Consider the following 15,221-nt stretch of genomic DNA (forward strand, 5'->3'; position numbering starts at 1 on the left):
TTATGGATTAAAACCAGACTCTGCATCAACTATGTAATTTTCCATGGGAGTTTTGCCATGGATCCCCCTCCGGCATGCCACAGTCCAGGTGTTAGTGCCCTTGAAACAACTTTTTCATCACTATTGTGGCCAGAAAGAGTCCCTGTGGGTTTTAAAATTTGCCTGCCTATTGAAGTCTATGGAGGTTCGCGAACTTTTGCGGAAGTTCGCGTCTGCCGTTCGCGATCCCAAATGTTTAGGTTCGCGACATCACTACTCTGAAAGAGTAAATGTTGTAACAAAATGCTTTTACATGCAAATAAATAAAACATTCTTTACAAAGTTCTTAATTTCTGATCTATACTAGATAAGAAATACTGTAATGCCACTTTAACTTAATTAGTTTCTGTTCTCTAGAATTTAGGGAAATTTTAAAAGTTGCCCTTTGCAGAAGATAAAACCCCCCAAAATTTTGCTTTGTATTTGGGATTGTTAAAGGGATATGAAACCCAAATATGAGTGATAACATTACAATTCTAAGTAACGTTCTAGATCACTTCTTTTTTTTTCTACTTTGCTTCATTTTTTTGCTATGTACTTGGAGCTAGCTGAATGCATCGGGTGAGCCAATGAGACGAGGCATATATGTCCAACCACCAATCAACAGCTAGCTCTCAGTAAGGCATTAATACTCCTGAGCCTACCTAGGCATGTTTTTTAACAAAGGATACCAGGAGAACAAAGCCAATCTGATAATACAAGTAACTTGGAAAGTTGTTTAAAATTGCATGCACTATCTGAATCAGATAATAAAAAAAAAAAAATTCATGTCCCTTTAAACTTTATGTGGATATTCTTTTGATTTTAATGCCTATTTATTTATGTATGTGTTTGTTTATACCATTACCATTTGTTTCTCAGGAACATGAATCCTGCAAAATTACACAGCACTTGGTCAAACCGTTCCGCCACCAATGAATTACGCAGGTATGATGTACAACGTTTGATTGCTTGTATATTCACCCCTACTTCTTTGCAATAGATTTACAAACTGGAATTACTTTATAAACATTATAGTGGATGGTGGTGATGTGGCAGCTTCAGCTTAGAATTCCCTAATCCCATGTCAAGGGGTGGAACATTTTGAAACCTGGAAAGATATATATATATATATATATATATATAATATATATATATATATATATATATATATATATATTATATAATATATATATATATATATATATATATATATAATATATATATATATATAAATATATATATATATATATATATATATATATATATATATTAGTCCAGCACATAGGGATAAATAAGGTAAATATAGTACAATGGTTTAGTACTAACCTATAGAAAAACACAGGCAATTAACAGGTCAAATTATAAATCACTTTATCCAAAAAATCCAAATCATAAGCAACAAAACATAGTATACATTTTCAAAATTATTGTGGCAACAAAATTAAATTAACTGAAAGTCCCTTATAAGTCTGTGAATCGTATTAAGGAACCCTATATAGAGGCCTCTATATAGGGTTCCTTAATACGATTCAAAGACTTATAAGGGACTTTCAGTTATTTAATTTTGTTTGCCACAATAATTTTGAAAATGTATACTATGTTTTGTTGCTTATGATTTGGATTTTTTGGATAAAGTGGATTTATAATTTGACCTGTTAATTGCCTGTGTTTTCTATAGGTTAGTACTAATCCATTGTACTACATTTACCTTATTTATCCCTATGCGCCAGATTTAGAGTTACTATTTTTTTCTTTTAACTTGACTTTCAATTTATTAACTCGCTGTACACATGTGGAAGGGGAATAATTTTGGGGGTTACCCCATCATCCTTCCATTTTTGGGAAGTAATTATATATAAATGGAGTGCTGATGCATTATTTATATATATATATATATATATATATATATATATAATATATATATATATATATATATATATATATATATATATATATTATATATAAATATATATATATATATATATATATATATATATATATATATATATATATATATATATATATATATATATATATATATATATATAATATATATATATATATATATTATATACACCACACAAACACACGTGGCCCTCGGTTTACGCCGGTTCAGAATAGCAACCTTTTTTTCTTTTCCAGTCATCTGACTGCTATTGAAAAGCAGTGCACTAATTAAAATAGCCAGTAAGGGGAGCTGTCCGCTTGTGTTGCAGCAAAGTAAGCTTAGTAGACTGAAATTAGTCTATGTACACAGAACAGACATTAGCTATCGAGCAGCTTTCAAAGCAACAAGATCTAGCAGCCACTTGCCTATTATCTTCCTGTCCAGCTGCTTGAGGTGAGGGTGCCTAAATTCTTAATCAGTCCAAATTGAAATGCATAAAATAGGTGCAGACCCAATATTATCTAACATGCTAACAATGCAGAGAACTGTTTGCAGAAAAATGCAAGTAAAAAAATGTTTTTTGTTCATTAAACTTAGTTTGACGATACAGTCTGTTGTGTGATTATTTAATTAGGTTTATAATGCTGTTAGCATTTAAAGTCATCATTTCAAAGCTTTTAAAAATAATGTATTAGGCGTTATTTATGTCAATTTGAGAGGGGCTTGGAACCTAAACTCCCTCACTTCCATTGACTTACATTATAAACTCAGTGTTTCAATTTACAACGGTTTCGATTTACAACCATTCCTTCTGGAACCTAACCCCGGCGTGAACTGAGGGCTACCATATATATAATCATATAATGTACCATCTGCCATAAATTGGCCACTCCTTGCCAACTTGCAACTTAGCTCAGTAGGGGCAAGGATTAAAGGGGCAGTTCACTGTAAAATTGATTTTCCATGAATGTGTTCCCCATGACTCGCAGCATAGAAAATGTATGAAATTGCTAATTTATGCTTTTTGCAAAATAAATTGCTGGATTTGCTGTTTGAAACCACAGCCCATCAAAATATGTGTGGCTTGCAGACAAATCAGTTCTTGTTATCTTATCACTCAAATGCTTCACTTTCTTATCCCTGTCTCTGTACTATACTTATAAAGAACAATTGAAAACAAAGATTTTAGAGCTTTATCTCTTCCACCTCCCACTGTGAATGTAATTTATTTTGCTGACTGTGTGTATATAGTTTCTCAATAGCCTATACCTAGGTATAGGCACTTCAGTATTGGTAGGGATACTACAGGCTTAATCAGCTATTTCAAATGTTGATATAAATGCTTAGGAGCTATTTGTAAACAATTTAATATGCTCATTGGGAACAAACTAAAGGAGAGAGTTTCTGGGTAAACTGTCTCTTTAAAGAAAAAACAAAAAAACTGCGCATTAGACCCAGAAAATTGCAAGAAATCTAATTTTAATGTAACCATAACTGACATATTTCTACTGATACCACTGAGGAGTATTGAACTGGGGAGTCCTTGATTTCCCTAAAATAAAGATTAAAGTCTAAAAACTCAATATTGTTATATACATTTCATTGGTAACATAGTTCAGATATTAGATAAATGCAGTAAACAGTAAAGTAGCAATTACACTTGATTGGAATTTTAAACAGTTTTGCACTTTTGTTATCTACTTCTGTTATCAATGAGTTCTCTTGGTGTCCTTTGTTAAAGAGTAATCCTAGGTGAGCTCAGGAGCGTGCATGTGTTTGCAACAATGTTTATAATGATATAATACATAGTTTCAAACACTGCTTTCGTAGAATTCTAAAGACACGTGCACACTCCTGAGCTCCTAACAAACTTCCTAGGATGTTTACTCTTCAACAAAGGATATCAAAAGAACAAAGCAAATTTGATGAAAAGACTAGTTGTTTAAAATTAAATGCTCTATCTGAATGATGATAGTTTAATTTTGACTTTACTGTCCCTTTAATCAGAATATTTATTACAGATTCTACAGTTATGATTGAGCTAATAAACAGCCTTATTAGGAAATACTTAAAACCTGACCTGTTTGGGGTACTCGAGGACTGGAATTGTAAAGCACTATACTGCATTTTTCATCTTTTTAGACTAGGTGGCTGGGGTTTCAAATTTTCGAGCCAGTAAGAATATTTAGGAGCCAGAGAGTGGTATTTTGTATATAGATATATGGAGAATAACCCAAAAAAGTAAGGATCAAAATTTGTTATTTCAAATGAGAACATAAAGATAAAGGAGCTGTTTGTAAATGATTTAATACACTCCAGCAGGTAAAATGAATCATTGGGAATAAAATGGATATCATTTTACAGTACACCGCCCCTTTAATCTTATTGTTAAATTCTTGATTTCAAAGCCAATTCCATTGATACAGAAAATACCCTTTGTGAAAATTACTGTCTCTTATTCAATCCTGCAGCTGTAATGAATCCGGCGATGAATCCTGCTCCGTATCCACCAACCGGCACAGGTCTGCTGACTCTTCCTTTAGCACACAGTGATTGGGCGATGGTGTAGTATCTAGATATAAAGGGATGGCTGATGGAAGTTATTGAATAAATAATTACATCTTGAAAAATTATGCTTTTTTAGTGTTCTGTAGGGCCCCTTGATTGCATTAGTAGCACTGATTTAAAAGGGCAGTATACACCAATTTTCATATAACTGCATGTAATAGACACTACTATAAAGAAGAATATGCACAGATACTGATCTAAAAATCCAGTATAAAACCTTTTAAAAACTAATTTAGAAGCTCTCAGTTTAGTACTGTTGATGAGGTTAAGCTGGGACACCCAGTGAAAGGGGCTGGGAAAACAAGAATAGCAGACACTCCCCCTTCCCTGCATATGTAAAGACAGATTACACAAACAATAGCTGGGTCTACATCTGATACTTTGGGGCTTAGTTAGGAGTCTAGAAATCAGCCCAATGTTATTAAAAAATAAGCAAAACTATACATTTTTACAAAAACGCTCCCAGATGGGCTAAGTAAATATAAATGGATCAGAGAAATCTAGTGTACAATGTCTCTTTAACCCCTTGATTGCAAGTGCTTTAGTAGCACTGATTTAAACTCTTGACTGCCCTTTTAATTTCCTGGTAATCATGCATTCTCAATGGTACATATGTGCTGTGGGAATAAAGTGCTAAACTTACTGTCTTTTTTTATTTTTTTTATTCCTGCAGCTGGAATGAATATGGCAGCGATTCAATCTCCTTATCCACCAACCGGCACTGAAAGTCTGCTAACTCCTCTCCTCTACCCTCCAGCCCACAGTGACGGAGGAATGGGTGTAGTATCTGGATATGAAGGGATGGCTGATGGAAGTACGTGAAAATGACAAATAATTACATTTTTAGTATATTATGCTTGCTTGGAGCACATGGGAGTTAAAACACTGCTGCAATTGTGGTCTTATCTGTGATTTAACCCCGTGATTTAACACATGTACCAGTGACAACTGTTTTTTATGAGTTGTCACTGGTACATGTGTTCTGGGAATACAGGAGTTGAATCACTGTTTTTGAAAATAAACCATATATTGGCACCTAAAATAATTATTTATGATTAAGGGTTAAATACCTGGAAAGTCGCTGTACAAGTCTGTAACTTAAATAAAGAAGAAGAATTATTATTGCACAGTGTGTGATGTGGGCATCTATTTCTTTATAAAAACTAGTGACAATAAGGCATTTTATTTTTAATGCCCATTATAGTCTGATCATTGTTCCTGCTTGTTCTGCAACGCTCTTATGTTTTTATACACAAGTTACCCCTGAACTTACAAGCTAACCTTCTATACAGGCCACCGAGCTGCACAAGCAGTTTTTTTTTACTGTACTTGTTAGTAGGGCCAATCATAAGCATGCCCACCGCGCCATTAACAAGGGCGAGCGCCAGATACTTCGTTGAGGATTAGCTTGCAAGTTTGTTACACATAAAAATGCAGTGTGGTGTAATGTAGTAAAGGAACAATTGTTAGACTATGTTGGACCTTAAAAATAAAATTTTGAGCTTTAACCCCTTAGTGACCAGACCATTTTTTCAAATTTCTTACCGTTAAGGACCAGGGCTGTGTTTACATTTTTGCAGTGTTTGTGTTTAGCTGTAATTTTCTTCTTACTCATTTTACTGTACCCACACATATTATATACTGTTTTTCTCGCCATTAAATCAAATTTCTAAAGATACCATTATTTTCATCATATCATATAATTTACTATAATTTTTTTTTAATAAAATATGATGAAAAAATTGGAAAAAAACACACTTTTTTTTTTAAATTTGACCCTCAAAATTTGTTGCACATCTGACTACAACCAGTGAAACACCCATGCTAAATAGTTTCTAAATTTTGTCCTGAGTTTAGAAATACCCAATGGTTACATGTTCTTTGCTTTTTTTTTTGCAAGTTATAGGGCAATAAGTACAAGTAGCACTTTGCTATTTCCAAACCATTTTTTTTTTCAAAATTAGCGATAGTTACATTAGAACACTGATATCTGTCAGGAATCCCTGAATATCCCTTGACATGTATATATTTTATTTTAGTAAGACAACCCAAAGTATTGATGTAGGCCCATTTTGGTATATTTCATGTCACCATTTCACCGCCAAATGCGATTAAATAAAAAAAAAATCGTTAACATTTTTTTTACAAATTTTAGGTTCTCACTGAAATTATTTACAAACAGCTGTGCAATTATGGCACAAATGGTTGTAAATGCTTCTCTGGGATCCCATTTGTTCAGAAATAGCAGGCATATATGGCTTTGGCATTGCTTTTTGGTAATTAGTATTTAGTAAATACAGCTGCACACCACACTTGTATTATGTCCAGCAGTGAAGGGGTTAATTAGGTAGCTTGTAGGGTTAATTTTAGCTTTAGTGTAGAGATCAGCCTCCCACGTGACACATCCCACCCCTAATCCCTCCCTGACCCCTCTCAAACATCTCTCTTCCCTCCCCCACCCCACAATTGTATATATATATATATATATATTCTGCAGTGTAGCATTCCCCCCCCCCCCCAAACAGTTCTCTAACCCTCCCCCCTCTATCTATTTGCAGCCATCTTGGTTACTGGCAGCTGTTTGCCAGTACCCAGTTTGCTAAATATTAGGCTTTTAAAAAAAAAACTTTTTTTTTTTTCTGTAGTGTAGCTGCCCCCCTCAATACCCTACCCCCTACAAGATCCTTTCCAAACACTTATCCCCTCTCTCCCTCCTTCCCTTTCACTTAAGATTTTCCATAGTGTAGCAGTCCCATCCTTCATGCGCACTCCCATCCCTCACGCACGCTCCCAGACATCTCGTCACTGCTCTCCAGAACTCCTTCAGTGATGGGCCGCCCACTCGCCTCCCTCCAACGATCGGCACCATCACTGGCCGATGCAGAGAGGGCCACAGAGTGCCCTCTCTGCATCGGTTGCTTACCAGAAGGTATTGCAGGATTCCTCAATATTGAGGCATCACTACAATACCCTGAAAGCGTCTGGAAGTTGCTTCCAGCTCTTGAAACCCCTCAGGACGTGCCAGGACTGTTTTTTGTAGGACGTGCCTGGCACGTTAAGGGGTTAAAATACATTTACTGCCCCTTTAATACTGTGACAACTGCTGATTTATGTTTAAATATTCTTTATTAAACATTTTATCAAGTTCCAACATTCACTTGCAGAATGGTTCCAATCTGTGGCCACAGGGCAATATTGCATAACAAACTGGTGGGTTAATCAAACATTCCATTTACATTAATAACCTCTACAGATCCATTAATCCACCTCTGTTCCTCTGTGTATCTCCTAAAAAGGAGCACTCAGCCCTGTAATGATGATCAGATGAGGGTATCACCCTTTCAGGTTCTGGGAGACCACCACATCAGCTCATCCACAGGGCTATGATAATATATATATTCAAATAATTCTTACTTTAGCAGTCATCAAGTAAGGAGGAGGGGCAGTGAAAGAAACAGTGACCTTCTTGTAGAAAGCAAAGTACCTTGTAAATAAATTATAAAGTAGAAATATGATTAGAGGGCGCTAAAAAAGCTAGAGATATTTAAGACAGATATACTGTCTATGTATACAATATAGCAACAACAACCCCAATAATCAATTTGCAATATTTATTTTAAAAAAACTTTTTTTATTGACCAAAGGTCTACTACAGTTAACAATTTAAACTCAAACAGTAAATTGGGACGTCTCCCATAGTATGAAAAACTCCTATATATAATTTAAATGCAATATCAATGTAATAAAATGGAGTACAGAGTAAAATATGTAGTAAATTATGGAGTATATAGCAGACTTTAAATGACAAATCAATTAATTAATCCATGGCGTGTGTACATAGACCGCCTAAATAAACAAACACAGATTTTACAGATCACTTAGTGATAAATGTACATAGGTTACCTTAGTAAATATTAATACCATCAGACAATATTTGTAGTGAAAGTATATTCATAACTTTTAAACAGTATACCACCATTAAAGGGATACTGAACCCAAATTTGTTCGTTTGTAATTCAGAAAGAGCATGCAATTTTAAGCAACTTTCTAATTTACTCCTATTATCAATTTTTCTTCGTTCTCTTGCTATCATTATTTCAAAAAGAAGGCATCTAAGCTTTTTTTTGGTTTCAGTACTCTGGACAGCACTTTTTTATTGGTGGATGAATTTATCCACCAATCAGCAAGGACAACCCAGGTTGTTCACCAAAAATGGGCCGGCATCTAAACTTACATTCTTGCATTTCAAATAAAGATACCAAGAGAATGAAGAAAATTTGATAATAGGAGTAAATTCGAAATTTGCTTAAAATTTCATGCTCAATCTGAATCACGAAATTAAATTTTTGGGTGCAGTGTCCCTTTAACATTAAAGTGAAACTTGATCTATAGCCACTTTTATAGAGAATTCATCCGCTTACACTTTGATATGTCTTTAAGGCGGATGTTTTGTTTACAGGATAAAAGAAAGCCTCTTTAAAAAGCCAAAGTATTAGGCCCTCTCTCTTATATCGAGTCTCAGAATGCAATGGCATACAGTTAAGGTGCAGACACACAGATTTACCTTGAAATCATAGGAGGAATTGTCTTACAGGTTTTTTGCAACACTTGTTATCAACACCTTGGTTTACCTGCGTGAGCTCAGCTCTGTGCTTCTATTCCTTACCGCAGTTTCAAGCATGTGTATAGTGTCTTGCACAGCTCGTCTGTAGCATTCACGTGACTTTACCTTACGTCACAGCGTGGATCTTCTATGTAGCAACTTTATATAAAGTTGAATTGGATACTGAAACGACCTCTTTCGAGGATAGTAGCAAACTTCAGCAACAGGTTGCAATACAGATCTCCTTGCACTTAGTGCTAACAGCACGCAAATTGTATCTGTTGTAGCTCGAATTATAACCCGGGTTATTTGCAAATGTTCCACAATGTCCCAATATGCGGATACTGGAATAGAGGTAATCAGTATAATTGTGCCAGTTCTAGCATTCAAAGTATTCAGCCTGTATTCCTTCAACGCGTGTCACCCTATAGTGGGCTTTATCAAGATAGGTTATAGGCATTACTTCACATCCTTTAATAGGTAATACATGAACTAGATAATATAGATAATAAATAAATAGTCATGTGATCAGGGGGCTGTCAGTAGATGCTTAGATACAAGGTGATCACACAGGTAAAAAGGATATTAAAGGGACAGTCTACCATAGAATTGTTTTTGTTTTTAAAAGATAGATAATCCCTTTATTACCCATTCCCCAATTTTGCATAACCAACACAGTTATATTAATATACTTTTCACCTCTGTGATTACCTTGTATCTAGGAACCTTCTTCCAGCCCCCTGATCACATGACTGTGACTGTTTATTATCTATTGTCTTAAATTTAGCATTGTTTTGTACTAAATCTTAAATAACCTCCTGTGCCTGAACACAGTGTTATCTATATAGCCCACGTGAACTATCAAGTCTTTTGTTGTGAAAAACAATTCAAAAAGCCTGTTATAAGAGGCAGCCCTCAAATGCTTAGAAATTAGCATATGAGCCTACCTATGTTTAGTTTAAACTAAGAATACCAAGAGAAAAAAAGCAAATTTGATGATAAAAGTAAATTGGAAAGTTGATTAAAATTATAAGTCCTATCTGAATAATGAAAGTTTAATTTATACTAGACTGTCCCTTTAATATTACAGTGTTGGTTATGCAAAACTGGGGAATGGGTAATAAAGGGATTATCTATCTTTTAAAACATTAAAAATTATATTGTAGACTGTCCCTTTTAAAGTAACTGCTAATATGTACTTGTCATGTAATACAAACATTTTGTCAATTAAAGGTCAAGGGGGGTTGGTGCCTTAGGATGCATTTCCTTCTGTTTAATCTCATTTCCATGTATTTACAGGTGGTCAGATATTACCTCCTCCCCCAGACATGTTTCCTGGGCCTGTTGTTCCAGCTCCTGTAACTACTCCAGACTGGACGTGAGTTTTTTTTTTTTTTTCCCTTTGTTTCTTTCTTTATTTGTTTTTTTTTTTTTTTTTTTTTAATTCCCCTATCGGCTAGATTAGAGTTTTGCGATATGAGTGAAAAAGCAGCATTAAGGCTCTTTTTCACAACCACTGGTATTACGAGTCTTGTAGGTTTAGGGGCACTGCACACTTTTTTGGCCGTAACGTAACTACCGCAGCTTTTAAAAAGTCCTTTTTCAATGGGACTTCAACAGCGCCGGTATTAAGAGTCTGCCTGGGAGGCCAAAAAGTGAGCAGTACACCCTAAATTATTAACTCCTAATCTGCCGCTCCGGACATCGCCGCCACTATAATAAACATATTAACCCCTAAAACGCCACACTCCTGCATTGTAAACACTAGTTAAATATTATTAACCTCTAATCTTCCGCCCCCCAACGTCGCCGCCACTATACTAAAGTTATTAACCCCTAAGTCTAACCCTAACACCCACTAACTTTAATGTAATTAAAATAAATCTAAATAAAACCTACTATTAATACCTAAATAATTCCTATTTAAAACTAAATACTTACCTGTAAAATAAACCCTAAGCTAGCTACAATATAACTAATAGTTACATTGTATCTGTCTTAGGTTTTATTTTTATTTCACAGGCAAGTTTGTATTTATTTTAACTAGGTAGACTAGTTAGTAAATAGTTATTAACTATTTAATAACTACCTAGCTAAAATAAATACAAATTTACCTGTAAAATAAAACCTAAACTGTCTTACACTAACACCTAACCTTACACTACAATTAAATCAATTACATAAATTAAATACAATTAACTAAATTACAAAAACAAACCAACACTAAATTACACAAAATAAAAAAAAGAAATTATCAGATATTTAAACGAATTACACCTAATCTAATAGCCCTATCAAAATAAAAAAGCCCCCCAAAAATAAAAAAAACCCTAGCCTAAACTAAACCACCAATAGCCCTAAAAGGGCCTTTTGCGGGGCATTGCCCCAAAGAAATCAGCTCTTTTACCTGTAAAAAAAATACAAACAACCCCCCCAACAGTAAAACCCACCACCCACACAACCAGCCCCCTAAATAAAATCCTAACTAAAAGGGGGGCGGAGCCAACTACAGAAGCGACAGGACGCACAACTCATGAGCTCCTGCAAAATCATCAAACATTAAGCTTATGGAGCATTTAATTTATATTTTCTAACTCAGTACTGGAGTTCCTTTCTTGTAAGGGGGAAAGCAACCTTTTCAGAAGTCTCAAACATCTACTACGACATCTGCTAGGAGACAAGCTAACTGGCATCACCACGAGGCAGCAGTGATCGTTTGATATATAGCTGCAACCTAATACACTCTGAACCCTCTACTATCCCACCAAATATGGCAGGCATCGCTTGAGAGATCAGCGTGGAGAAGTGGCTGATCCTATATCTAAAATGGCGGCTGCTATAGATCCCATTAAGAACGATGAGACCTCTCAGTTTAATGGCAGAGCACCAATATCAGTGCTAGAAATACCGCAGACCTACATGGAGTTTTCTACACAGGATACTTATCTAAATGCCGTGACGAGCCTTGCAGTGGAGAGGAGTTCTACTTTAATGGAACCGTGTGGAAATGATCTGAGTATCAGAGACAAAACACCGTGGATCGCTGATACTTCACTGCTAGCAAGTGATTTACACTATTATCCGGAGAGCTGGGCTTCAAATTGGTCCCGGATATCATGAAGTCTGATGCTGATGCTGAGAACATTACGCTTCCGGAGGTGAGGGGTGATGCTCTGCGGAGACCGCTCATTGCAGTCGGGTTCTTACAGGGAGCCTGCTATACAGATTCAACGCTTCGGGAGAGACTGATCGCAACCCCAAATACTGGGAGACTTTACACACAAAGCCACTGACTTGGCTGATTTTTATACTGTACAGGGCTTAGCTATCACTAACCATGTCAGTGGTTCACAGTCCTTACCAGATCCCACTAACACACTCTTGAGTGATCAGGATCCCTCAGACAATTCTTTTCTCCCTCTAGAAATTCAGCAGCGAACACCACAACCTATACCAGGGTTCCTTTGCAGTAAAGGGTTGAAGAGAGGTGTAGGATAAAGTCCTGATGGCATTCTGTATATCAACTTCCAAATTAAAGGGCCACTAAACCCAAAATCTTTCTTTCATGATTCAGATAGACTAGAAATTTAAACAACATTGCAATTTACTTCTATTATTTATTTTGCTTCATTTTTTAGATATCCTTAGTTGAAGTAAAAGCAATGCACATGGTGGGTGAGCCAATCACATGAGGCTTCTATGTGCAGCAACCAATCAGCAGCTACTGAGCATATCTAGATATGCTTTTCAGCAAAGAATATCAAGAGAATAAAGCAAATTAGATAATATAAGTAAATTAGAAAGATGTTTAAAATTACATTCTTTTTCTAAATCATGAAAGAAAAAATGTGGGTTTCATGGCCCTTTAACTCTCATTATGTTATATGGTCCTCCCAGTTTGATTTTCCTTGCTAAACATTTATATCCTGCAGTTGTTTTAGCACTGTTTATTCAATATGTACATTTATTCTATTCAATCTACGGTTGAGCTTTATAATCGCTCCACTCCCACTTACACTTGAAATTTTTTTTTGCACATGTTATGTATACCATTACTGTTTTGTATTTACTTATTACCTTAAGCTAATTTAATGACAGCTTCCTGTTGAAATGTTACTTAGCATTACAATGTTATATGTCTCCAAAGCATACAAGTATTATTCTTTACACTTCAAAGCTGTTACCGAGTTGTACATACGGGATATAACTTTATAACTAGTAGCCTAGAAACTAGGATTTCTAAATTAGTCAGGATTGACTTATTATATTATCTAAAAGCTACCACCAAAGTTGAGCATACACTGTATCCCATGTCTACTTTTATTTAGTCATAGTTAACAGACATCTTTTACTTTATATCAATGGAGCGGAGACACCCTGACATTCCCAGTATTTTAGGTCTAGGCACGAGAATATCTTTACACATTGCTTCCCAGTTTGAGGAGTATAACCCGCTGCTATATTTATCTACACTCTCAATCACTCATGCTTCTAACCAGTAAGGATAATCTATGTGTTTATCTAGGTTCAGGACATCCTTCACCATGGTAGCCAACTATCGTGAGATAGTCCATTTGGTCTGAGTTTATATAATCCTAACTAGTGTTTTTCTAATAGAGAGGTTCCAACTCATAACAATGTTATAGCACACTATCTGCTCAAGATGCAACAGGCTAAACATAAACAACTAATGTCCTTCTCTTTATCCATGGACTTACAAAATAGCCTCATAAGGGTTGCCACAATATACTTTAACCTTTATACTCAAAATCTCAGGGGCCCCAAAGTATTCATTTGTATAACATAATAGCTGGCTTCGCCCTCCCATTCCCCCCCCCCCCTTTTCCCTTACTTAGAGCGGCTCGCGCCCGCTCCATTTCCCTTCCCCAAAAACCATAATGCTAACTCCCCCTTGCTCAAAACTGTTTTGTATACTTACTCTAATATATGTTATTCCACTGCAATGTGGGGACTATTTATATTCTTCATCCAGTATAAAATTGAGGTTCCATACTTTTAGATAGAAAATTTCCTTAGACATATTGGCCCATTTTATTCTAGACTGTCAGACCTGCTCACTAGTTACTTGGTGTAGATTACTACGTCCTCACACAGACAGTTGGAATGATAGTCCAAATTATTTACTTTATGTACTATATGGGTGTATTGCTTCTTTTTCAAAGGTTTCCAGAATGTACGCTTAAAGTGATTACTGACCTGCAGTTGTACTTTGTCTATACATAGAGAATATATATCTTACCACAATGTTATTATTATATATTGACAATTCTGTATGTAATATTTTGCACAACCTCAATAAAAAAAAATATTTGAGAAAAAAAAAAATCCTAACTAAAAAACCTAATTGCCCTGAAAAGGGCATTTGGATGAGCATTGCCTTTAAAAGGGCATTTAGCTCTTTTTCCTCCCAAACCCTAATCTAAAATTAAAACCCACCCAATAACCCTTAAAGCCTAACACTAACCCCCGAAGATCCACTTACAGTTTTTGAAGACCGGACATCCATCCTCAACGAAGCGGCAGAAGTCTTCATCCAACCGGGCAGAAGTCTCCTTTATTGCAGGTGTCAGGCTTTTTTTCAGACGACTCTCCCCATTGATGTCTATGGGGAAATCGTGCACAAGCACGTAAAACCAGCTCACCGCAGCGCTGGTATTGGAGTGTGGTATGGAGCTCAATTTTGCTCTACGCTCACTTCTTGCCTGCTAACGCCGGGTTTTTGTAAACCTGTAATACCAGCGCTGTTGATAAGTGAGTGGTACAAATGACTTGCAAGTTAGTACCGCACCGCTCATAACGCAAAACTCGTAATCTAGCCGTATGTTAGCTGAACAAAAAGACATCTCCAAGCCAGGAGGATTTATTGTTTTTCATTTGCTTTGTGAATTAGAATTCTGCAATTTATTTCAGAATATTAAAGGGGCGTTAAAGTACTTAAGGGATACTAAACCCAACTTTTTTTTCTTCTTTCATGATTTAGATAGAGCATGCAACTTTCTAATGTACTCCTGTTATCAATTTTTCTTCATTATCTTGCTATCTTTATTTAAAAAGCAGGAATGTAAAGTTTAGGAGCCGGCCCATTTTAGTTTCAGCACCCTGAATAGCGCTTGCTTATTG

General features: G+C 35.6%; 1 protein-coding gene across 1 annotated transcript in view; it reads left to right on the plus strand.

Annotated features, from left to right (window-relative positions):
- LOC128666290 (protein SSUH2 homolog) overlaps positions 1-15,221 on the plus strand; it is a 55,689-nt gene that overhangs the window by 17,196 nt on the left and 23,272 nt on the right. Inside the window, 4 exon segments of the mRNA XM_053720779.1 lie at positions 901-966; positions 4,381-4,431; positions 5,151-5,291; positions 10,380-10,458. Coding sequence (XP_053576754.1) covers positions 954-966; positions 4,381-4,431; positions 5,151-5,291; positions 10,380-10,458 — 284 coding nt within the window. The 5' untranslated portion in view covers positions 901-953.

This window comes from Bombina bombina, chromosome 7 (genome assembly GCF_027579735.1).
Source record: "Bombina bombina isolate aBomBom1 chromosome 7, aBomBom1.pri, whole genome shotgun sequence".
NCBI lineage: Eukaryota > Metazoa > Chordata > Amphibia > Anura > Bombinatoridae > Bombina > Bombina bombina.